The sequence below is a fragment of the Schistocerca nitens genome, chromosome 6 (assembly GCF_023898315.1).
Source record: "Schistocerca nitens isolate TAMUIC-IGC-003100 chromosome 6, iqSchNite1.1, whole genome shotgun sequence".
In the NCBI taxonomy this organism is placed as follows: domain Eukaryota; kingdom Metazoa; phylum Arthropoda; class Insecta; order Orthoptera; family Acrididae; genus Schistocerca; species Schistocerca nitens.
In genome coordinates, this window is record NC_064619.1 from 475549224 (window position 1) to 475576532 (window position 27309).

Consider the following 27309-nt stretch of genomic DNA (forward strand, 5'->3'; position numbering starts at 1 on the left):
GCCCTGAATAGAGAAAAGTGTCGCATAGTGCTCAGAGCCATTTGAACCGTTTTTGAACTAAAAAGAAATCCGCTAAATTTCGATTACACGGTAAGTCACACAAATCTTAAGGCTGTAAATTCAAGTAAATACTTAGGTTTTACAATTACAAATAACCTAAATTGGAACGATCACACAAATAATGTGGGTAGACCAAATCAAAGACTGCGATTCATTGACAGAACACTTAGAAGGTGCAACAGGTCTACTAAAGAAACTTCTTACACCACGCTCGTCCTCCCCATTCTGGAGTATTGCTGTGCGGTGTGGGATCCGCATCAGTAGGGACTGACGAATAACATCGGAAAAGTTCAAAGAAGGGCGGTTCGTTTTGTACTACGGCGAAACAGGGATGGTAGTGCCACAGACATGACACGTGAATTGGAGTGTCAATCTTTTTCGTTGCGAGTGGATCTTGTCATGAAATTTCGATCACCAGTTTACTCCTCCGGTTGCGAAAACATTCTGTTGGCAGTCACCTACATAGGGAGAAATTATCATCATGATAAAATAAGAGAAATCAGTTCTCACACAGAAAAATTTAAGTGCTCGTTTTTCCCACGTGCCGTTCGAGAGTGGAACGGTAGAGAGACAGCTTGAAGGTGGTTCACTGTATCCTCTGCCGGGCGCTTTATTGTGAATAGCAGAGCAATCACGTAGATGTAGATGTAGCAGACACGGACGGGGGATCAGCCTAGCGAAGCTATGGGCTGCAGATGGGAAAAATCCATTGAGATGAGTGACTTTGCAAAAGTCGGATTATTATTATGCAAAGCCTATCAACGAGTGTCTCGAAAACGGTGAAGCTGATCGGAAGTTCACCTGCTACTTTCGTGAGCATCTACGAAAAGAGGTAGAAGGAATGTGAAACAACCACGAGGCGCTAAATGGTTGGACGTTCACGACTATTCACAGAACGTGGGGTTCGGAGGCTTGCCTGTTCTGTAAAGTAGCATCCCTCCCGGAAGTGCACAATACTGGTGCACGCCCAAGTACGAGGTGCATTCAAGTTCTAAGGCCTCCGATTTTTTTTTTTTCTAATTAACTACTCACCCGAAATCGATGAAACTGGCGTTACTTCTCGACGTAATCGCCCTGCAGACGTACACATTTTTCACAACGCTGACGCCATGATTCCATGGCAGCGGCGAAGGCTTCTTTAGGAGTCTGTTTTGACCACTGGAAAATCGCTGAGGCAATAGCAGCACGGCTGGTGAATGTGCGGCCACGGAGAGTGTCTTTCATTGTTGGAAAAAGCCAAAAGTCACTAGGAGCCAGGTCAGGTGAGTCGGGAGCATGAGGAATCACTTCAAAGTTGTTATCACGAAGAAACTGTTGCGTAACGTTAGCTCGATGTGCGGGTGCGTTGTCTTGGTGAAACAGCACACGCGCAGCCCTTCCCGGACGTTTTTGTTGCAGTGCAGGAAGGAATTTGTTCTTCAAAACATTTTCGTAGGATGCACCTGTTACTGTAGCGCCCTTTGAAACGCAATGGGTAAGGATTACGCCCTTGCTGTCCCAGAACATGGACACCATCATTTTTTCAGAACTCGCGGTTACCCGAAATTTTTTTGGTGGCGGTGAATCTGTGTGCTTCCATTGAGCTGACTGACGCTTTGTTTCTGGATTGAAACATGGCATCCACGTCTCATCCATTGTCACAACCGACGAAAAGAAAGTCCAATTCATGCTGTCGTTGCGCGTCAACAGTGCTTGGCAACATGCCACACGGGCAGCCATGTGGTCGTCCGTCAGCATTCGTGGCACCCACCTGGATGACACTTTTCGCATTTTCAGGTCGTCATGCAGGATTGTGTGCACAGAACCCACAGAAATGCCAACTCCGGAGGCGATCTGTTCAACAGTCATTCGGCGATCCCCCAAAACAATTCTCTCCACTTTCTCGATCATGTCGTCAGACCGGCTTGTGCGAGCCCTAGGTTGTTTTGGTTTGTTGTCATACGATGTTCTGCCTTCATTAAACTGTCGCACCCACGAACGCACTTTCGATACATCCATAACTCCATCATCACATGTCTCCTTCAACTGTCGATGAATTTCAATTGGTTTCACACCACGCAAATTCAGAAAACGAATGATTGCACGCTGTTCAAGTAAGGAAAACGTCGCCACTTTAAGTATTTAAAACAGTTCTCATTCTCGCCGCTGGCGGTAAAATTCCATCTGCCGTATGGTGCTGCCATCTCTGGGACGTATTGACAATGAACGTGGCCTCATTTTAAAACAATGCGCATGTTTCTATCTCTTTCCAGCCCGGAGAAAAAAAATCGGAGGCCTTAGAACTTGAATGCACCTCATATTTTGGAGCATGCCGTTCATCGTACGTTGTTGAACATGGAGCTCCGCAGCAAACTACCCCTACGTGTTCACATGTTGATCCAACGACATCGTCAATTACGACTGCAGTGTGCGCGCGACCATCAGGATTCGGCAGTTCATCAATGGAAACGTGTCGGCTTTTCGGTTGAATCACATTTTTGTTATTCTAGATCGGTGGTCGTCTCCACAAACGCCCTCATCGAGGGGAACGGCGCATCGAAACATGCAGCGCGCCACGGGCGCAGGCCGGTGGGAGCAGTATTATGCTATGGGACCTGTGGCAGTACTCGAAAAAACCCTGACAGCGGTGAACCACCTGCATTCCTTCATTCTTTGTCTTCCCCGACGGCGACGTCATCTTTCAGCAGTATAATTGTCCTTGTCTCGGGAGTCAGAAGTGTGACACAGTGATTTGAGGAACATTATAGTGAACTCACGTTGACAGTTCGGCGGCCAAATTCGCCTCGTGTAAATCCTATGGAACCCATCTGAGGCGCTATCGGGCGCAATCACCGCGTACGCTAATCAGGAGCCCGCTATTTGCGCGAATTACACGCCCTGTGCGTAGACACACACATTCACAAACATACCAAGCAACTGTGAGACTCCTGATGCAAGGAAACAGTGATATTTTTATTTTCAAAGGCACAAAAAAAAGCTTTTAAGCAGGTGGTCATAATCTATTGGCACATCATTGTATATAAATACGCATAAAATTTTCAAACTTGATTTTCTCAAAACAGGTTGAGAGCTTCGTCTTCCTGTTTACATTTGCTGAAGTCGTAGTTCTGCCCTACACATCCGGTCAATATGAATCAAATCGGTGAGGGGTTCGTAAGTCGCTTTGCCAGCACAAGGACATGGAGGCTTCCTCACTCTGGTAGTCAGAACAGGCTGCGAGAATATAATGTTGATACAGGCGCTTTTTGGAGCACGTTGTTCAGTGCACATAGTTGAACAGGGGTCTCCATAGTAGACGATTCTTGTGCGTTACCATTTTGACCCAATGACACCCTCAATTACAGTTACAGTGGGAACTAGATCACCGAGATTGGACCGTGGCTCAATGGAAACGTCTAGTCCGATGAGTCGCGTTTCTAACTACACGAGGTCGATGGTCGTGTCCGGATACACCGTCACCCATGGGAATGGCCGGGCTGCTCAGAACATGCACAGCACCACAGACGTTGCTGGTCGAGACAATACCACGCGTTGGAGGACATTCATCTAGGCTTAAACTGAAAATGTAGTAATGATCGAGGGTGTCACGACAACTGTGGACTAAACGAATATTATTGTGGTCCACCGTCTCCTCTTCTCCAACGGTGAACGTACCTTTAAGCAGTATAACTGCCTATAAGATCAGAACCGTGCTACAGTGGTTTGACAAGAATGATTGTTAACTCAGGCGACATCTATGCCTCCAGTCTGAACGTGGAGGAAGGCAGTTGGGACAGTAATAGTCGATGGTTCTGCGTCCATAAACCACTGGCCGTAATATACTGGTATTACGTTATGTGTGCGCCGTCATGTGGTGCCACATACCTCCGGAAATTTACCAAGGACTTACCAAGTCCATGCTACGCTGAATAGTTACTGTACTGCGTTTCAAAAGTGAACCAACGCGCTATTCAGCAAATGGATGTAGGTTTTGGTTCTTCAGTACACGTATTCATATTTCCCCAAAGATATTGAAACTAAAAGGCCCCTACTCTTCCCTAATACGATCTAGTACTTCGTCTATAACGACCCCATCATCCACTAGGCGTTAAATCCTAATATATTTCCCTCTCCTCTAGTCATTATGTGTAAAAGTACTGTAGAGGGTGACTACTCCCTTTGCGTCACAATTTGAGACTCAGATACAAGGGGCATTCTACAGCTAGCTTATATATGTAAGCAGCCATCTCAAATAATTGTTAAACGTAGATTTGCTGGGTGATTCGAAATGAATGGGACAAATAGATAGTATTCCTGTGACTTCGGTAATGACTATATTTCAGAAATAATACGCACCGAAAGTTTAACTCTCACAATTTGGGTTGGCAACAATGAAACAATGGAAAGTCGCCGTTATTTTCACGCTGTCGTTATTATTCTAAATAGTGTCATCCGCGATAAGAAAAGGCATATTGTATCATTTAATTCGCAAAAATATAGTCAATAATCGTCGTTAAGACACTTTTGAGCCAAGTTTGATAAAGTAGCATCACATCGTCACAATGCTGCTGAATGGACGAAGCAGTTCCAGAAGACAGAATTCATATACAAGAAGAAAACCACTGCAGGACCTACTGTCGAGGATGAAGTGGTGAAAAATATTCTTACCATCTACGAAAGCTACCAAGCGGGGAACTGAATGTATTGCAATCGACAGTGTGGCGAGCGTTGTGCAGGCGTATACAGTTCAAGATTTAAAGCGCTCAAATGTTTCAGGGTCCAAAATCAACCGATAAACCAAACCGGAGAAAATCATGCATTTATTTTCAAGTGCGGATGGAGGTGGATGATTTCTCAGACAGGCTTTTGTTGTCTGCATAAGCCACATTCAACTTAAGTAACAAAATGAACAAGCGCAATTTGAGAGTATGGTGTACATAAAACCCGTACGTATGTCTGCAACAAGTAAGTGATTCTCTGAAACTTAATGTTTTTTGTGCCGTAACCAGGCGTCTGGTCTTTTCTTCTTCGCAGAATCTAACACTACAGTCATGGCCTATCTCGATAATCTTTCTCTCTGGTTGTTGCCTCAGTTCACGGAAGAAGTTCCCGACTTCATTTTACAGCGGGACGGAGCCCCATCACATAAGCATAGCGTCGTGTGTAGCCACCTCAATGAACATCTTTCACAGCTCTGAATTGGTCGTGTCGGCTCAAGTGATGTGCCATCATGTTTTGGCGCACCAGGTCATCAGACCTTGTAGCACCGATTTTCTTTTCTTTTAGGGATATGTGAGCAATATGGGTTACGAAACCCCGAATTCCACAGAACTTACAGTAGCTGAGGCATCAGATATCCAGCGCCTTTAACTCACTGATTGGCCTACGTTGGAACGCGTCTGGCAGGAAATGTAGTACCAGATAGACATGTGCTGTCACAAATTGGCCCCATATCCAATATCTTTCAATGTCCAGGGGAACTGTCAAAGTTAATCTTTCGCTCTATATGTGTATTTCTAAAATAAAGTCATACCGTGGTCACACAAATACTATTTTGTCACATTCATTTTGAATCACACTGTGTTTACTTAAGCGTTGCCAATATTGGGCCAGGGGACACCAAGAAATCTGCGTTGCCGCCCAATGGAGAGGAACATTAGGATGCGATCCTCGGAGACATGTTGTTAAACATCAGTGACTTTTTACTATTTCCAACGTGGCAGCTAACATCCCTACAATTAGGATTTCGTGTGTGAAAAGTGTCGCCGCAAAGTAGGAAACACCGAATTCTGAGTTGAGGCAGAGCAGGAAGGCAGTGATTAGAAACAGTTTTCGCAGAACGATAGCCGGAAGAGACTTCTCCAGATTGCTGCGTGTCACGCAGTGCGGACTGCTGCGGAGGTATAAAGACGGACGATGGGCGAAGACAGACACCGCTCTCCGCCGTCCGCCATGAAGCTGTGTGGTCTGTTGCTGCTGTCCATCGTCTGCACTGCGGCCGCCGCCCCAGGGGTAATATGATCAGCTTTCCGTTAAGCCTTGCTTTTTCCGGTAGTATAGATTCTCCTTCTACTGTACACTGCCGTCCATGTCTTCTTCTCGAGTACTAATCACTTCATCACTTCATTCCCAAGAAACAAACGTATGCAGCGTGTTGCTAACTTCTATAACTGTCTTCCGTACAATTTTATCTCTTCTACTTCACTTATAAAATGAAATGATCGAAGACACCGTAGTACATGTGTCAAGAATCTGTACTTCGGTGACGGTTTCAAGATCGTTTTTATTGCTGGCATATTCTAAGCTGTAAAACACTTCAGACGTTTCCAGTTTCTTCTTCATCGCTTTCCCACAATTTTCATTTTCAATTCTGCGTCGCTCATTACGCACAGTTTCCGACATTTCATTCTCAGTTCTGAGCTTGGGACGGCATCGATAGGTTTCTTTTCGGAATAAAAATATTTGTCAGATTCTTGTGTTCCTTGCTTATTTTATCTTATGAAGCTTTGCCTCCTAAGTAGCAGTGATGGTTCAGGCAGTAGACTCATAAAAACCACTTCCAAACCTTCTGTTTTAGGTTTCTTATAACTTCGCCAAATCACTCCACGTGATTCTCGGGGTCGATTCTTGTACATTTGCATCTGCACTGCACAGTTCAACGTTCAACTGTTGATAGAGGGTTCCTGTGCACTCCAGCTCTTGGCATTTCATTCACGTATTGTGAACCAAAGTCAACTGTCAGCACTTCTCCAAAAACATTTTCTCATGTTTATCATAAGAAATTTATTTTACCATGCACATTACGTGTAATAACTATGGGAGTAACGTGTTTCCTGACTAAACGTGTCGGACATACATGACATATGAAGTCCTCCTTACAGTCTCCTGATGAATCCAGTTGAACATTTCGGTAGCGTTACCGCTGTCATTGAGAAAAGTCTATGAATAATATTGTCCACCTCTCCTTGATACCAATTTCTACGGTTCTGTCTTCGGCCAGATAAAGAATTTGTAGGGGACCTACTTCGAGAATGAATCGCACTTGACGTGAGAAATGTTGTATATGTCAAAATACGGTCCCACTCTTTCCCACAACTAGAGTAACAGATCTACGGTGGTGTAATAAAATACTGTCCAAAACTTTCGCGTATGAAAGCGAAGTACAATGAATTTGACGAGCATCAGCGTCTTCCTGCACTTCGTTACCATTCTCTACTTATGCAATAACTGTGTACACAAATGGGTCGTATCCTAACTCTATTATAGATTAGCCTCCGTTATCTAACGCATCACTTACATACAGTTCCATCACATTTCCTTGCGATTCGCCCGACGTCACTCACACATTCGCCTCAAATTATCTAGATCTACATCAAAATTTTCAATCACATGTAAGTGCCTGCCAGTCTCTTCTTCGAACCACCTTCACAATAATAATAACCTGCGCGCCATTCCTGCAGTTGAAATGCTTTGAAATGTGCCGTGTCAAGGCGGTGACTCCAGCCAGCCAGCGATGTTCCTTCTGTTGCTCCAAAAAGTACTAAACTCTGAAAAGGGGTGGATTATTTAACATGGCATGTTAACAATATGCATTAAATAATTCCAACATTTATTTTAATACATATATTAAAATACACTACTGGCCATTAAAATTGCTACACCACGAAGATGATGTGCTACAGACGCGAAATTTAACCGACGGGAAGAAGATGCTGTGATATGCAAATGATTAGCTTTTCAGATCATTCACACAAGGCTGGCGCCGGTGGCGACACCTACAACGTGCTGACATGAGGAAAGTTTCCAACCGATCTCTCGTACACAAACAGCAGTTGACCGGCGGTACCTGGTGAAACGTTGTTGTGATGCCTCGCGTAAGGAGAACTGCGTACCATCACGTTTCCGACTTTGATAAAGGTCGGATTGTAGCCTATCGCGATTGCGGTTTATCGTATCGCGACATTGCTGCTCGCTTTGGACGAGATCCAATGACTGTTAGCAGAATATGGAATCGGTGGGTTCAGGAGGGTAATAGGAACACTGTGCTGGATCCCAACGGCCTCGTATCACTAGCAGTCGAGATGACAGGCATGTTATCCGCATGGCTGTAACGGATCGTGCAGCCACGTCTCCATGCCCGAGTCAAGAGATGGGAACATTTACATGACAACAACCATCTGCACGAACAGTTCGACGACGTTTGCAACAGCATGGACTATCAACTCGGAGACCATAGCTGCGGTTACCCTTGACGCAGCGTCACAGACAGGAGCGCCTGCGATGGCAAAACGTCATTTTTTCGGATGAATCCAGGTTCTGTTTACAGCATCATGATGGTCGCATCCGTGTTTTGCGGCATCGCGGTGAACGCACATTGGAAGCGTATTTTCGTCATCGCCATACTGGCGTATCACCCGGCGTGATGGTATGGGGTGCCATTGGTTACACGTCTCAGTCACCTCTTGTTCCCATTGACGGCACTTTTAACAGTGGACGTTACATTTCATATGTGTTACAACCCGTGGCTCTATCCTTCATTCGATCCCTGCGAAACCCTACATTTCAGCAGGATAATGCACGACCGCATGTTGCAGGTCCTGTACGGGCCTTTCTGGATACAGAAAATGTTCGACTGCTGCTTTGGCCAACACATTCTCCAGATCTCTCACCAATTGAAAACGTCTGGTTAGTGGTGGCCGAGCAACTGGCTCGTCACAATACGCCAGTCACTACTCTTGATGAACTGTGGTATCGTGTTCAAGCTGCATGGGCAGCTGTACCTGTACACGCCATCCAAGCTCTTTTTGACTCAATGCCCAGGCGTATCAAGGCCGTTATTACGGCCAGAGGTGGTTGTTCTGGGTACTGAATTCTCATGATATATGCACCCAAATTGCGTGAAAATGTAATCACATGCCAGTTCTAGTATAATATATTTGTCCAATTAATACCCTTTTATCATCTGCATCTCTTCTTGGTGTGGCAATTATAACGGCCAGTAATGTACTTATAACTTTTACACACCTTTTGTTCTGCTGCACTCTTTACTAATTATACATTCGATCGATCATAGAGAGCAAACTTTTTTATTGGTACTCTTAACATGAATAGCTTGAAGATGTTAGATAATAATAATTAACGATTCTTTCTTCAGTTAACATAACAGCAGTACATGTTTTATTATCTGGTACATCATATAATAATAATTATTATTTTCATACAAAGGAGTCTCCCATATTATAAATGTCACATAATTTGTATCACACATAGTACATTGTACATCGTACACACATCATATTTATTCTTGTTGACGGTTTTTTACCTGGTTACACTGTCATTTCGTATGGGGACGCTACATCGGCTTGTGTACAGACTTTTAATTGCATTTATGAGATGAGATGGATAATGCGTTCAGTCATCATATTCCATACCACTCCCTGTTCATCATTTAATGCCTTTTCAAATTCTATAATAGGAAAATGGATTTCCCTATTGAATTCTCGTCTCTCTTCTACTACTTTCTGTAGTTGTATACCATTTTCGATAGTTGATCGCCCCTTTCTAAAGCCTGATTTTTTTATACGTGACAGATGTTCCATGATACCTTTTCGTCTTGCATTTTGGTATACAATGTATAGGCTGAAACCAGGAAACTTACGCCTCTATTGTTATTACATTTATTTTTATCACCATTTTTAAAAGTAAATGTTACTTTGGCCTTTAACCAGTATTTTGGTAGTTCTTGCTTCTCAAAGTATCTTGTTTACTATGTACCATTGTTTAACATTAATTAACGCTCCTCGTGAGTAAAATAAAAATTGTATCAGATTTATTCAACGAAATTAAAATTATCTTCTCGATTCTTGTTCATCTGAGCTAGTTGTCTGTCCATAAAGAGTTTGTCGACATGACGTAAAATAGTAACTTTGCATCCTTTCCATCTTTTTTATGTTTTGCGAAATTTGATTCTTAAGTTGGATAACTCTGTTTTCATTAGAATTTCTCTTTAACAGTTGCGTTATAATTTTGTTTGTAACTTTCAGGAAACCGAGAACCGCAGAAATCGACCTGTTGCCTTTCGCAATCACTTTTAAGCCATTTTCTCCAGAGCCCCCTTCAGGCATGATTTCAGGTGGAATAGTGGTAAAACGCTATCTTGTCCTAGAGTCTGTTGGATGTGATTTTCCATTTCTATGATTCTCCCGTTCTTGTGTGCATCTCAGTTTAGCATAAAATATATTTTCACCCCGTTGTGGTCACTATTCCGAGTATATTATTCAGTATTGAGTTATTATAAACTCTCAATTTATGTGACCGAGAACTCATGTACGGTACTTCCGTTTTGGGTAACTTATGTGTACAACAGACGTTACAGAAATTCAATTAGTGCGTGAAACCTCAGAACATACATTGAAAGGTCTGATTACAATAACGATGAAGTCCAAAAATTGTAGTTTCTGGAAGTTTTCCATGTAATTTCTTTTTATCGTCGTGTGGAAATACTTGACTTACGACGGTCTCGTTTAATGTGATGGAAGTTTCCACTTTTGTCAAAAGAGATGAAGAGACAGTAAAAGGTCAATTATTATTCTGATGTCTGAGAAACTCAGGTGGGACTCTCATCAAAATCTTATCTCTATTTTTTTTTTTCATTTCATTCATGTAGTGCAATTGTTGTGACCAGAGTTCCAGACATTCAGCGCCTAGCACTCGAAGGAGCATATATAAGAGTTGGATACCTTCGAGGTTAATCTAAGCATGGGACTACGTGGGATGTTCAGCAAAGACTGGCACTAATCTTTGAGTCTCTTGAGTGAAGCCATCTATCATCGTCAAATAAATCTACACGACAGACCGTGCAATTATCGGCAGTGTCGTTTTCCGCGCTCTCTTAGTTGAGCTGGAGTGGTGGATGTAAAAGACTGCATTTTCGGCACCTCCAAAACTTCCACTTCTTTTAGTTTCGTGAACAGCGTCAAAAGACATAATTTTCTGATCCCCTGAACAAAGATGGCTGGGTGACATACGACAAATTCTAGAGAGATTTTGTTGAGTGTACCATGTCAGTTCGAGCCTGTTTTCGTTGGCCCAAAGCATTCCAAAACGGCCGGAAAAGTTGCGAACGGCAAGGAGAAGGCGCGCCCATTGCGGCCTTGACAGAAATAAGTCATTATTCGTAGTGATCGACGTTACACTCCATTAAAAAAGTTTTGCACGTGTCTAGAAAGTACGCACACCGGATACGGCGATTCCTTACTGTACACTTATTCGCCCACTGCTTGAATACTGCTCACCGGTGTGGGATCCGTACCAGACAGGGCTGTTGGAAGTGATAGAGAAGACCCAACGGAGAGCAGCGCGCCTCGTAACAGGATCATTTAGTGATCGCGAAAGCGTTACGGAGATGATAGATAAACTCCAGTGCACGACTCTGCAAGAGAGACGCTCTGTAGCTCGGTACGGGCTTTTGTTTAAGTTTCGAGAACATAACTTCACCGAGGAGTCAAGCAGTATGTTGCTCCCTCCTACATATATCTCGCGAAGAGACCATGAGGATATAATCAGAGAGATTAGAGCCCACACAGAAGCATACCGACAATCTTTCTTTCCACGAACAATACGAGACTGGAATAGAAGGGAGAACCGATAGAGGTACTCAAGGTACCCTCCGCGACACACCGTCAGATGGCTTGCGGAGTATGGATGTAGATGCAGAATTGTGTAGAAGCCTGAAGGAAACGTAAAGGCATATGAGAGGCAGTTGTGACGTTGGGGTTGATAATGGAAGCAAGACCGAAGAAAAAGCACGAGGCGTTCAAAGGACTTGTCGACTCAGTAAAAGTGTTCTATAATCTCAAATGGTGTAAGATGTTCGAAATTCAGAGAATAATAGGAGCAAGCTAGAGGGAAAGATGGGTGATATATATAACATGTACAAGAATCAAGACATAACAATAAGACTGGAAAATCAAGAACGAAATGTTAGGATGAAAATGGGCGTAGGACAGGGATGCAGTCTTTCGCTCCTACTGTTCAATCTGTACATCGAAGAAGCAATGACAGAAATACATAAATGGTTCAAGAGTGGAATTAAAATTCAAGATGTAAGGATATTAATAAGATTCCCTGATGACATTGTTGTCCTCAGTGAAAGTGAAGAAGAGTGATAGGACCTGTTGAATCGAATGAACTGTCTAATGTACAGAATATTATTTTAGCGTAAATCGAAGAAAGTCGAAAGTAATGAGGAGTAGCAGATATGAGAAGAGCAAGAAATTTCGCATCATAACTGCTTATCACGAAATAGATGTAGTTAAGAAATTCTGCTATCTAGGCAGCGAAATAACCCATAATGGACGGAGCACATGAAAAGCAAACTAGCTGTGGCAAAAAGTGCATTCCTGTCCAAGAGACGTCTACTGGTATCAAACGTATTCCTTATTTTGAGGAAAAAATTTCTGAGGATGAACGTTTGTAGCACAGCATTGTATACTAGTGAAAAATGGACTGTGATAAACCGGATCAGAAGATAATCGAGGCACTTGGGACGAGGTACTGAAGGCGGATGTTGAAAATTAGTTGGACCGGAAAGGCAAGAAATGAGGTGGCTCTCTGTAGAGGCGTCGAGGAAAGGGATACATCGAAAATACGGACAAGAAGAAGGTACAGGGTGATACGACGCTAAGACAGCAGGAAATAATTTCCATGGTACTAGAGTTAGCTGTAGAGGGTGAAAACGGTATAGGAAGACAGAGATTAGAATACATCCAACAAATAACTGAGGACGTTGGTTGCAAGTGCTGCTGAGATGAAAAGGTTGGCACAGGAGATGAATTCATGGTGGGCCGCATCAGACCATTGAGAAGACTGATGATAAAAAAAGCCTGAGAATAAGTCCATGGTCATCACAATTTTCGATTACCTCCATACTATTCGAAGGGACACTACGGGATACTACAATCATTGCAGCATACTAATGACGGCCCTAAGGCAATTGATAAAGCATGTTGTGTGGTATAAGCTCCATTAGGATTGTGCCAGGCCTCTCGTTGCCTATACTGTGACATAGGCTTCGACCAGAAAAGGCGCTTCTACAGCAACCCATGTACTTATCAGTCCATACTTCCCTGTATCATAATACCAAAAAGGACCTTCATGGACATCCTTTTTACAACGATGCTCTGAGAATGAATGTTTTACACTAGATTTTGAGGTGTATGACAAATAACGACCTTCACTGTATCTTTCAGGAGTGGTAAAGGAAGTGCGACAAGTGCTTCACATTTTTGTGAACCTTACTGAAGATAACAAAAATTTGACTTCAGAAAACGAGTGCCAGGCTTAACTGAAAGTCTCTTGCACATGCTAAATATCTAAATATATCCTCGAGTGTGAGCTCATTTGAGCGTACACTGCTATCAAGAAGAGAATAGCAGTGACACATCGATAAAAGACGATTTTCCGTATTTGAAGGTCTATCCATTTCCTTTATATGTGTAGTATACTATTTTCTTGTCATTTCAGTTGTTTACGTAACGTAATAGGAAGAAAAAAATATGGAGAGAGTCACATCGAATAGTCGTCAGATCGAACTATAGATTGAATTTTGAAACGAATTTTTGTGGACTTGTAGTCCGTCATCCCCGTATTGATTCTCCTCTGTTTTCATAACAATGTTATTGGTTCAAATGGCTCTGAGCACTATGGGACTTAACTTCTGCGGTCAACAGTCCCCTAGAACTTAGAACTACTTAAACCTAACTAACCTAAGGACATCACACACATCCATGCCCGAGGCAGGATTCGAACCTGCCACCGTAGCGATCGCGCGATTCCAGACTGTAGCGCCTAGAACCGCTCGGCCACCCCGGCCGGCTAACAATGTTATTCCAATTAGCACTTTACAAGCTTATCATCGTGATGTACGATAGCGTTTACCCACTCTTTTGTTCTTTGGGAATATTATGACAAGTCTTTTCTGGTAAACTGGTGATACGTTTCCTGTGTTACAGATTTGTGAACTCAAATACAATTTCTGTTTCCTGCACCTCTCACGGTTTTTAATTACTTCGACTCATGCTTTCAGGTCGTTCAGTGCCCTGTGATCTCCTGACCCTTGCTGGGTCAGTTTTTAGTTGTACGTTAGTTTTGATCTAATAGATCTTCGTAAAATTACTTATCCATCTTACAGAAATTACTCTCGTGTGAATTTTGTTCTCCGCTTTGCAAAAATCTCCGACTCTGCCACAAAAGCTGCACCACTTACAGTCTTGTACAACGAATCCTTCAGACTGATGAAAGTAATTACCCTGTTCTCCAGGAGACGTACCCGTCGCCGTACGAGGACGCTGATGCCGACGCCATATTGCAGGATGACGCCAAGGTGGAGTCCATCCTCAAGTGCCTTCTCAGCGATACGGACGACGTCTGTAGTAAGGAGGACAAGCAGGGCAAAGGTCAGAGCACAGTGCTAACCAATCTCTCTCTCACATATAACACTCGTATTGCGTACCGTTATGTCGACATTCTCCTTTCTCACATTTCCTTTGCGTCTTCTACACTCAGTTACAAGGCATGAAAAAAATCACGTTATTCGCTCTGGTTAGGAAATGTAATGCCTGGGAGAATTCCTAAAATTGTGCGCTTTCCAAGCTGCTAGGTAGTGATAAGTCACTTACATAGGTCATACTTTACGGGAATCAAAGTGTTCATCTTGTCTTAATTTTTCTGAAGCGGCGGGGTGCTAATTGAGGAGTAGTAAGGTGCTGAGTGAACTAAATTGTATGCAAGATGTCTCTCCTAAGAGTCGTCAGGCGCATTTTGAGTGTGTGTGTGTGTGTGTGTGTGTGAGTGTGTGTGTGTGTGTGTGTGTGTGTGTGTGTGTGTTTCGGCAGCACTGCCTGGCCCGAGCTGACTAGTACAGCCATCCAGTAGCAGCGGGGCTGAGTTGCTGCTGGAGTAATGGTTATTCTTGCTGTTTTACTGACCCTGTTATTGCATATCGATAAAAAGAATATCGAATACACTACTTTGGGACTGCTGTGTCGATTGGGCACGTAAAATCCAGCTTTAAAAATCATTTTGCTTGTAACGGGAAACAGACTGACGGTTTTCATCGGCACTGGGTGTCCACATGAAAGACTATATGAGCAGTATTTGTTTGGGCCGACTAAGCGTCTGACTACTCTAAGGGTAGACATCCTGCATTATCGAAAAATAATCGAACACTTTACAATTAGTGAAATACAATACAACAGTGGCAGCACTGATAACTAATACACTGAAGCGCCAAAGAAACTGGTATAGGCATGCGTATTCAAATACAACAAGCAGAATGCGGCGCTGCGGTCGGCAACGCCTATATAAGACAAAAAGTGTCTGGAGCAGTAAGGTCGGTTACTGCTGCTACAATGTCGGCTTATAATGATTCAAGTGAGTTTGAACGTGATGTTACAGTCGACGCACGAGCAATGGAATACAGCATCTCCAAGGTAGCGAAGAAGTGATGTTTTACGCGTACGACCATTTCACGATTGCACCGTGAATATCAGGCATTCGGTAAAACATCAAATCCCCGTCATCGCTGCGGCAGGAAAAAGATCCTGCAAGAACGGGACCAACGACCACTGAAGAGAAGCGTTCAACGTGACCGAAGTGCAATCCTTCGACACATTGCTGCAGATTTCAATGCTGGACCATCAACAAAAGTCAGCGTGCGACCCATTCAACGAAACATCATCGATATGGGCTTTCCGAGCCGAGGGCCCACTTCCCTACCCTTGATGACTGCGCGGCACAAAGGTTTATGCCTCTCCTGGCCCCTCAACACTGACAATGGACTGTTAATGACTGAAAACATGTTGCCTGGTCGGACGAGTCTCTTTTCAAATTGTATCGAGTGGATGGACGTGAACGAGTATGGGAGCAACCTCATGAATCCACGGAATCTGAATGTCAGCAGGGAACTGTTCAAGCAGGTGAAGACTCTGGAATGGTGTAGCGCGTGTGCAGTTGGAGTGTTATGAGGCACCTGGCAAGTGTAGATACGATTCTGACGGGTGACACTTAGGTAAGCATTCTTAGTCACCTGCATCCATTCATGTCTATTGGGCATTCAGACGGACTTGGGCAATTCCAGCAGTACAGTGCAACACCCCACACGTCCAGAGGTGTTACACAGTGGCTGTAGGAACACTCTTCTGAGTTTAAACACTTCCGCTGGCCACCAAACTCCCCAGATATGAACGTTACTGAGCATTTCTGGGGTGCCTTGCGACGTGCTGTTCTGAAGAGATCTCCATCGTCTCGTGCTCTTACTGATTTACCGACAACCCCACAGGATTAAGTGTGTCAGTCCCCTCCAGTACTACTTCCGACATTAGTCGAGTCCATGCCACATCGTGCTCCGGAACATCTATGTGCTCGCAGGGGCTCTACACGATATTAGGCAGATGTACCAGTTCCTTTGGCTCTTCAGTGTAAATAACCCAGTTAAAACCAAGGCTCACCACATCAATAAATACAGTTTTTAAAATGCTCTGGTGCCAGGTTATAAATTAAGAAAAGAAAGCTAGCCGCGGACCCAAAATAAAATGTTCTTCCTTTTCTTATCAAAGCAATTTAAAGTACTGAGCCGTTGTAGCAAGACTTATTAAGAGCCACACGGCGTTGTGCGTTAACAAACAAGAATTTCAAATGATCAAACAGCTACACGTAGCGACTGCACAAACAACGAAGCCTTTTCAAGCAATTAAATTTTACATACAAAATTCATTAACGAAGAAAGTGGCACGTTCCTTAATAGCGCCATATGGCAACGCTGATGGCAAAATTGAACAATCTTATGTGAACAAATTTTTACTACTCACAAAACTTTAATGACATTTAAGGCAAATACAGCATAACAAAATCAACGGTCGACGGCCATGCAAACTAGTTTTACAATAGGAGAAGGTGCTTTAGGATTTACACGAAGTCTGGTTAAGAAAAGATTACCATTAACAATTATTTTAATGGCCCTTACGCTTACTCCAAAATACAACCCCGCGTATAAAATTAGTAAAGATTACGGTGCAATAGTCGATCAAAAACACCAGGTACAAGGGGTGAAGTTCGTGACACCTCCGCAAGAAATTGACTAGAATATATACGCTGCCACAAACGGCCGAATAAAACTTGACAGTGATGCTCGGATTTAGCTTAGCAGCATTTAGAAGGAATCAGTTGTAGTTAACGTGAGGGGAAACTAATTACAAATAGTAAGCCCCCTGTCCTATATCATGCGCAACTGAAATATAGAACGAAGCGTTAGGTAAACGCTTAATCTCAGGGGGTCACAGGCAAGCAGATAACAGTACAAACAAACGAATCACAATGTAGTTATTATAAAAATGGCTAGTACTGCAGACAACTAATAACAATTAATGCGGATTTACTAGACGCAACTGGCCCCTGTCTTACTAAAAGCCGGCGGATATGGCCGAGCGGTTCTAGGCACTTCAGTCTGAAACCACGCGGCTGCTACGGTCTCAGGTTCGAATCCTGCCTCGGGCAGGGATGTGTGTGATGTCCTTAGGTTAGTTAGGATTACGTATTTCTTAGTCTAGGAGACTGAAGACCTCAGATGTTAAGTCCCATAGTGCTAGTATCCATTTGTACCATTTTTTTCTTACAAAAAGATGACTCTGTCGTTGATGTACGAAGAATGTACATTACTAAAAATGATTTGATCAAAGCCACAAGACCAACTGAGAGGCCCTTTTCCTGTTTCACTCTTGAAAACAATAAACATGGTATTGAATAATGGCTAATCTGTCCCATAACATACGCATAAGCAGAATTAAACACTGTTATAATAAAATATAGTACACCAATAAATAAAACTAGGCTGGTAAGCACTGAATAGATAATATGCCAGACAAGTAACTTACCGAATTTTTTCCTGTAAGCGCTGGCCTACGTCCTTATTCAGTGAAGCCACTGTACCCAGGAACGTAGTCAGCAGGAGTCAAAATCCAAATAACAATGCACGGCTACCACACATCGCGAAAACGTGTCAAGCAAACCGTCTAAACACAGTCGGATAGAAAAATACAAACGAATGCCTTCGATTCCAATAAAATATCGGATGAACGACCACTAATACCAGGTAGTACGGTAGTGTTCCTGTGTTTTCAGGAGTACGATGCGAAGTTGCTTTGGACACGCAGGCATGTTCAAAAGAACAGGAACTGCAGCGGACAGCCATTTTGAAATACGTGAAATTATGTTCGCAGTTGCGAATGTGGAAAACGATAAGCTGTATAATGGAATGACGCCAGTAAAAAAAAGTTTTATGCAATAATTTCCACCAGCCGTATGTATTGTAGAAATTTATTTTCTGAACTTCTTATGTGTTACCAGTTTCGGCATTACATTGACGCCATCTTCAGGCCCCACACGTCATAGTCGTAAAATCGCTATACACGGATGGAGTCATGTAACTGGATACGTCAATCAAATCGTTATGCAACAGCTCTTGGTAGCCAGGTGACACAAACTTGGGCGGTTAGCAAACATCAATAATTTTACGACTATGACGTGTTGGGCCTGAAGATGGCACCAATGTAATGCCGAAACTGGTAGCACATAAGAAGTTGAGAAAATAAATTTCTACAATACATACGGCTGGTGGAAATCATTGCATAAAGAAATACTTACCAACCGTTGTCCCATGTTCCATAATGGATCAACAAAGATTACAGTAAAAATTTGTGCCAGACCGAGATTCGAACCCGGCTTTCCACATATCACGAGCGGTCGCCTTACATGCATGCATGTCAGAAGGAACATTGCATCATACTTCTGAATAGCACAACACAGAAATATCACATTTATCCTCCGACACCAGGTAAGCGATTTTGAAATGAAATGTCTCCCCTGTACTGGAATGTACGTATTGGATGTACGAGTGCAGGTTGTAGACATATAGTTGAAGACTCATTTCGGGTCTGGCCGTGAAGCGTGCTCGGGTAGCCTAACAGTGAGGCAACCGCTCGCGACGTGCGGTAAATCCGCTTTGGAGTGCCGGTCCGGCACAACTTATCTTTGTCGTCATTCCATATACAGCTGATGGTTGTCCATATTCACAACTGCGAATAAACTTCATGTAATATCATATAGATCCGAAAGGAACCAGGATGCAGTGGGTCAGAGGTCAGTTACGAACAAAATTACTGCACATTACATAAAGGGCTCACTCCTAGTATCATGGTGTGAAGAGCCATCAGCAATGACTTCGAGTCACAGACGGTAATAACTGAGGGAACTGCGATGACGGCACAACGATACGTCACGGACTTCTTGCGTCCTTGAGAGTTACCTCTAATGTGACAGTACAGTGGTGCGATTTTTCAAGACGATAACTATCGATTACATTTGGCTCAGGTCTCTATGAACCATCTAAGTGATGGTTAGTTGCTTCTGTAGCCATCAAGATCCCCAGATCAGTCCCCAGTAGAACACGCATGGTACCATCTCAAATGTCACCACAATCCCAGTGCCAGCACCCTGGATATCATTGACTAGATACAACAGTTGTGGGCCAAGCAGATAATTCGACTGCCTTATGACATCCTTTCCAACCGAAACAGTGCATGCATGCACGACAGACGCCAGGCGGATAAATGGGCTCATACCTCCAAATTCTTTGTGTAAATTTCACTTCATTTTGTAATTACTGATATAACGCCACGTATCATTATTCCGGTTCCTTTTCCCCTTCTTGGTGAGCCGTACCAGAAATGAGTTTAGCGTTAAACATAAGATTGTTATTATATACATTGTTATTATGCACTGAAGAGCCAAAGAAACTAGTACACCTGCCTACAATCGTGTAGGGCCCCCACGAGCACGCAGAAGTGCCACAACACGATGCGGCATGGAATCGACTAAACTAATGTCTGAAGTAGTGCTGGAGAGAATTGACTCCATGATTCTTTCAGGGCCGTCTATAAATCCGTAAGAGTACGAGGGGGTGGAGATCTCTTCTGAAGAGCAAGGCATCACATTTATGCTCAATAACGTTAATGTCTGGGGAATTTGGTGGTCAGCGGAAGAGTTTAAACTCAGAGTGTTCCTCCAATTTCTCTGCAGCAATTATGGACGTGTGGGTTGTCGCATTGTCCTGCTGGAATTGCCCAAGTCCGCCGGAATGCACAGTGGATATGATTGGATGCAGGTTATCAGATAAGATGCTTACGTACGTGTCACCTGTCAGTCGTATCTAGAGGTATCAGTGGTTCCATATCACTCCAACTGCAGGCGCCCCACACCATTACAGTTCCTCCACCAGCTTGAATAGTCCCCTGCTGACATGGAAGGTCCGTGGATTATTGATGTTGTCTCCATTCCCGTGTAAGTCCATCCGTTCGATACAATTTGAAACGAGACTCGTCCGACCAGACAGCATCTTTTGTCATCAGCAGTCCATTGTTGGTGTTAACGGGCCGAGGCGAGGGGTAAAGCCTTATGTCGTGGAGTCATTAAGGGTACCCGAGTGGGCCTTCGGTTGCGAAAGCCGGTATCGATGATGTTTCGTTTAATAATTCACTTATTGATGTCCCAGCATTGAAATCTTCAGCAATTTGCGGGAAGAATGCACTTCTGTGATGAACGATTCTCTTCAGTCGTCGTTGGCCGAGTTCTTGCAAGATCTTTTTCCGGCAGCAGCGTTCTCATAGTTCTGACACTTTGCCCTATTCCTGATATTCACGGTACACTCGTGGAAAGGCCGTACGGGACCCTTCATCACTACTTCGGAGATGGTGTGTCCCATCGCTCGTGCGCCGACTATAACACCACGTTCAAATTCACTTAAATCTTGATAACCTGCCATTGTAGGAGCAGTAACCGATCAAACAACTGCCGCAGACACTGGTTGTCTTATGTAGGCGTTGCCGATCGCAGTGCCATTTTCCTCCTGTTTACATATATACGTATTTGAATACGCATTACTGATATCTGTATTACCTGGATGTTGAGCTTCAGCTGTCTGATCGTGCCTGCGATAGATGCTCCTATTTCGTTTCTTGCCAAATTACAGTATGGCTGCTTGGAAATGTCACTAGAACACAAAAAGAAAATACTTTTCGATTCCGCTCCAACACCAGCTTATTACATCACATGTCATGTTACCATAAAGTTCAAAACAAGAAGTCAGTATCCAATTCTTTGCCACGTACAGTCCGATGGAAATTTGTTTGCCAAACTACAATATGGCGGACGATTCAAAGCACATGAATCTACAGACACGCTGCAGTTCTATACTTAGAGACCAGACTTCTACGTCCATGTTGAGTAGAGATCACTCATACGCATGCCTATACCAGTTTCTTTGGCGTTTCAATGTATTGGCAGCAGAAAAAGACAAGTCTACATCGAACATAGTTCTTAATTTAAGGAAGGTAATTCTGAGAATGTACATCTGGAACAATGAATTGGCTGGTTCAAATGGCTCTGAGCACTATGCGACTTAACTTCTGAGGTCATTAGTCGCCTACAACTTAGAATTAATTAAACCTAACTAACCTAAGGACATCACACACATCCATGCCCGAGGCAGGATTCGAACCTGCGACCGTAGCGGTCGCTCGGTTCCAGGCTGTAGCGTCTAGAGCCGCACGGCCAGTCCGGCCGGCAACAATGAATTATATGGCAGTATGGACTGAGGAGAAAACTAGAAAAGAAGAGAATCGATGTATTTTAGCAGTGATGATACTGCAAATTGTGTGGTCTGATGAGGTTAGAAAGAGGAGGTTCTCCGCAGAATTTCAAGGAAAAGAATACGTGTAAACCACTGGCTACACTGTTTGGAAGAAAGGAAAGGATGACAGGGCGCGTCTTAAGACATCAGGTAATAACTTCCACAGTTCTTAAGAAAGCCGTTAAGTGTGAAAACCGTAGGGAAATGGCAAAGTCGTGAATTTATCCTAGCACTAATCATAAAATTGAAAGTAAATGTTGGTCTGCGATGTTGACACCGGGGAGGAAGCTATGGACGTGGCATCAAACGAATCAGAAGCATGATTAGCCCAAAATAAAAAGCGTCTATCTAAGATTACGCTTTCCTCACCAAATCATACTTAGCACTAATGTATTTCTAATATTTTTATTATACTCTATTCACTTTTACTTTCCCTTCTTACAACGTACGACAAGAATCATCTTAAAAACTGAAATTGTGAAATGGAAGCCTCCTGTGTGGAGAACATTTCTCTGTCCATTTCTGGTTCAGTCTCAACGGACCAGCCATTACTTTGTGGACTGCAGGACGCACGGTGGTTTGTCCGCAGCTCGTGGTCGTGCGGTAGCGTTCTCGCTTCCCACGCCCGGGTTCCCGAGTTCGATTCCCGGCGGGGTCAGGGATTTTCTCTGCCTCGTGATGACTGGGTGTTGTGTGATGTCCTTAGCTTAGTTAGGTTTAAGTAGTTCTAACTTCTAGGGGACTGATGACCATAGATGTTAAGTCCCATAGTGCTCAGAGCCATTTGAACCAAGCCATTTTTGACGCACGGTGCTGGACGTCGGACTTGCAGACAGACCAGCTGCTCTTGAGCCTTGTTTACGCGGAGAACTGCTATTCCTGAATTAGCTGTACACTGCACAGACAGTTGCAAATATCATGCACATAAGGTCAGAAATCAGTCCTCCAGCAGACTGTACGTTCTAGACTGACTTTGTATCTCGTATCTGTCTCCAATGAAATGAAGACTGCAGCACTTTCACCGCTACCGAGACTGCGCGCTTTGTATGACCTGCTTCAGGGCATCAGAGAACTTCGATAATTGTTCCCTGAGAAACAAAAACACCAATGCGTCTTCGTGGTGTCACCTCCCAAATTTGAAGAGACTACACTCTTTTGGCAACGAAAGCTAAACACTATTGAGACTTCTGGGCTGACACACTGCATTTAGTTATTTTTAGACCAGAGGATATTCTTTTCCTGTGTATGTTACAGGATTACGACTTGTAGCAGAATTTTAAAGGACATTGACGATTGTTCTCATTTTATTTTTCGATAATGCCTATCTCTTGGACATCACTGCTGTATTTTCCGATGATGATATTTATATCAAATTTGGTTTCCAATAAATAAGTTATTTATTAATGATGATTGCACAGCATTAAAGTGAAGCAATTACATAATTAATCATCGACAAAATATAAAACTTAAGTCTTTTAACAAATTTAGGTAGTGGTTAAAAATATTTGTGTAAAAGTATGTGAACAATATATCGTCTGTATGGTACTTTCGGCTAACCATCTACATAGTGTACATTTACTAAAAATCTATCTCCATGAAGCCGCTTTTATTTTTCAATACAGTCGATAACATTTTCCATCTGCCTAATTTTCTGAAACATTCAAGTCATTCATTCCGTTAATCATGTGTTTTGGTATAAAACATTTATAATTTCCCGAAAATATAACAGCCTACCAGTTGCGGAATTAAAGCATTATCGACCGTTTCCCATAGTTTCGACAACTACAAATTTTTCTTCTTCTGAAAGAAAATGGATCTATTGAATAAATTATTACAAAATAGTGCAAATGTCGAACAGACAAGAAACCAAGCACTTTAATTTGTTCACGTAGACTGCTTTATCATTCACGGCTACTTCCCTGTTATGTTTCTTCATAGTTTATAATTGAATTCCCCCCCCCCTCCCCCTCTCCAACATTTTTGTTTGTTTTTTGATTTGTTATATTCCCTCCTTTCCATAAGCATATTTTCTTTAACGTTAGTTGAGAGTTGCTTAATATCGCTGTATGCATTTATGCCATTTTACATTATGTTAATATGTGTTATGAGGGGTATATGTTTTAGATAATGTTACTAATATGCAAAGAATTGACACTGTGTTCACTTGCGCTTTACAAGCCATATGACTTTAATGTATCCCTCCCCCCCCCCCTTCCTGCTTCCTCCTGTTTGGTTAGTCTTACTCCTTTTTAATTCTGGCTTTTACTTGCTGAATCAGGCATTCACTGCTCAGTGAGCCTATGGGCATACTCGATAGCGCAGTAAGCGCTATCTGCCATACTTTACCTATTGCCATCTCCTGCACATCTTAGGGCTCATGTTACTAGCTTTGCATGCACAATACTAAATGTCTGCTGGATCCAGACTCAAGAGCATTTTATTGTAAATGTTTTACGACAAAGCCATACAGAACTGGACTACTGCACTTAATTATACATTGCGACTGTTGATATTTGTGGTTCATATGCACACTGTGCCAGACAAGACTCTTTTGGCTCCAAGATCAGTTGTTGATAACATATGAATCTGAGTACGCTTTCCTAAAAATTTTGTAATTTTTGTTTATCGAATTTGGTTCCTTCTCTGTTTGACATTTGTAACTACACTGAAGCGCCAAAGAAACTGTTACAGGCATGTGTATGCAAATACAGAGATATGTAAGTAGGCAGAATACGGCGCTACAGTCGGTAACGCCTATATAAGACGACAAGCGTCTGGCGCAGTTGTTAGATCGGTTACTGCTGCTACAATGGCAGGTTATCGAGATTTGAGTCTGAACGTGGTGTTATACTCGGCACACGAACGATGGGACACAGCATCTCCGAGGTAGCAATGAAGTAGGGATTTTCCCGTACGAACATTTCATGAGTGTACCATGAACATCAGGAATTCTGCAAAACGTCAAATCTCCAACATCTCTGTGACCGGAAAAAGATCCTGTAAGAACGGGACCAACTACAACTGAAAAGAATCGTTCAACGTGACAGAAGTGCAGCCCCTCCGCAAACTGCTGAGATTACAGTGCTGGACCTTCAACAAGTGTCAGCGTATGAACGATTCAACGAAACGTCATCGATACGGGCTTTCGGAGTCGAAGACCCACTCGCGTATCCTTGATGACTGCACGACACAAAGATTTACTCCTCGCCTGCTCCAGTCAACACCGACATTGGACTGTTGATGATGAAAACATGTTGCCTGGTAGGACGAGTCTCGTTTCAAATCGCATCGAACGGATGCTCGTGTACGCATATAGAGACAACCTCATGAATCCATGGACACTGCATGGGGCCGGCCGGAGTGGCCATGCGGTTCTAGGCGCTACAGTCTGGAACCGCGTGAACGCTACGGTCGCAGGTTCGACTCCTGCCTCCGGCATGGATGTGTGTGATGTCCTTACGTTAGTTAGGTTTAAGTAGTTCTAAGTTCTAGGGGACTGATGACCACAGATGTTAAGTCCCATAGTGCTCAGAGCCATTTGAGCCCTTTTTTTTTTTTTACACTGCGTGCAAGCTGGGGTATGTTCAAGCTGCTGGAGGCTCTGTAATAGTGTGGGGCGTGTGCAGTTGGAGTTATATGGGATCCCTGATAGTCTAGATGCGACTCTCACAGGTGACACGTACGTAAGCATCCTGTCTGATCACCTGCATCCTTTCAAGTCCATTGTGCATTCATACGGACTTATTGAGCATATCTGGGATGCCTTGCAACATGCTGTTCATAAGAGATCTCCACTCCTCGTACTCTTACGGATTTATGGATAGCTCTGCAGAATTCATAGTGTATATTACCTCCAGCACTACTCCGAACAGTGGTCGAGTCCATGCCACGTCGTGTTGAGGCACATCTGCGTGCTCGCGGGGTATTGAACAGGGTTACCAGTTTCTTTGACTCTTCAGTGTATTTCGTAATAATTTGTTCAACAGGTCCATTTTTCTTCTGAAGAAAACAAATTTATATTTGCTGAAATCCGGGAAAAAATTTGATAAAGCTTTAATTCTGCAAGTGATTGGCTTTTATTTAGCAAACTTATCAAGTGAGCCACGTATAGTATTTTTTAATAATTGAATAATTTTTGTGCTTGTTTTCCAATGTATATCTTCCATTGCTTTTTCTGCTGAACTGCTGAGTTGTTATCAACTCCTGTCATTTCATCGACAGGATGCCTTGCTATTATCTATTAATAACCCATCCATAATATCAACAAAGACCAATTCGTATTGTAAAGTAGGTAAGGTAAGGTCATTGCTAGTCACCAGTGTTATTTAATATGCAGTAAAAGCGCCAAAAACACACAGTGAAAAAGCTTTCAGAAGAACAGTATGTACAATAACGGTCCTAAAGCTCGCAATGGAGCTGGCCGATCCGGCAGAAATAAGGAAGATTTGACACAACTGCGAATGCAGCGAATAAGAGACAGAATATTGCTCGAAGACAGATATTTGTAATACGAATGTTGTAACGAGTAGTAGAAAACAGAACAGCAAATCTCATAACATCAAAATTGGGGGGACACAGAGAAGACATTTTCCTGTGTACGAAGCAAGATCTTCAAAATCGAGAGGAGATGGAGCGTAAGCGGAGAAAGATACCCTGCACTAAATGTCACTACAGTTGATAAAGATATTCTGGAAAGATTCGCGCCCTTAACACAGCATTGCGTGAAATTGAAACGTGGATTTAGTTAAGTCTAGAGAAGAATAAACTGGGCCCGTTGATGTATCATGTCAGAAAAGGGTGCTAAAATTTAATGGACGGACAAACAATGAATGTAGAGCTGATAGAAAGGAATTCTATGGAAAACACGATAGAAGAGGGACTTTACTGTGACCTCTTCTACGGCATCCACAAATATTCAACATGGTGCAGGAATGAACAGCAGAGAGGAAAATATTGCAGTAAAGAGGATGAACAGATGCTAGATGTTGGTTATGAGAAGTATCAAGAGACGAAATGCTTAACGTCAGGTTAGTGAGAGGTGAACGACACTGCTACACCATCCCTTTAATAGAAGCCTCTCTGCGATAGAATGTGACGCTTTTATTATTTCGCAACTCGTGACGTGGGAAGTGTATGATCGGGACTGTTTCCTTTTCTTCTGTTTTCCAGACATGCTGCCTGAGGCGCTAGCCACACAGTGCGCTAAGTGCACCGAGAAGCAGAAACAAGGCATGGCCAAGTTCTTCGCCCACGTGTCGAAGAAGTTCCCCGACATGTTCAAGCAACTGGTCGCCAAGTACGACCCCACGGGCGAGCATCTGCCCAAGTTCGCGGGTGGTCGCAGCCTCACAGCCTAGCCCAGGGGACGCCACTGCTAAGGTGCTTCCAGCTATATAGGGTGCAATGTCCAGCGAAAAAACTACTACTGGAATTAATTATACTAAGTTATGTTCAGTTTAATTTGAAATTATATCAAATAAGTGTGACTGTACATACCTAAGTAAATTAAAACAATATGTTCTCTGTTT

At 43.1% G+C, this 27309-nt stretch overlaps 1 protein-coding gene across 1 annotated transcript; it reads left to right on the plus strand.

The window, feature by feature from the left end:
• The first annotated feature begins 5977 nt into the window (after positions 1-5977).
• LOC126262830 (allergen Tha p 1-like) lies at positions 5978-27309 on the plus strand. Its single transcript, XM_049959683.1, has 3 exons — positions 5978-6051; positions 14360-14495; positions 26951-27309. Exons 1-3 carry the CDS (start codon positions 5992-5994, stop codon positions 27136-27138), a joined length of 384 nt encoding a protein of 127 aa, XP_049815640.1. The 5' UTR covers positions 5978-5991; the 3' UTR covers positions 27139-27309.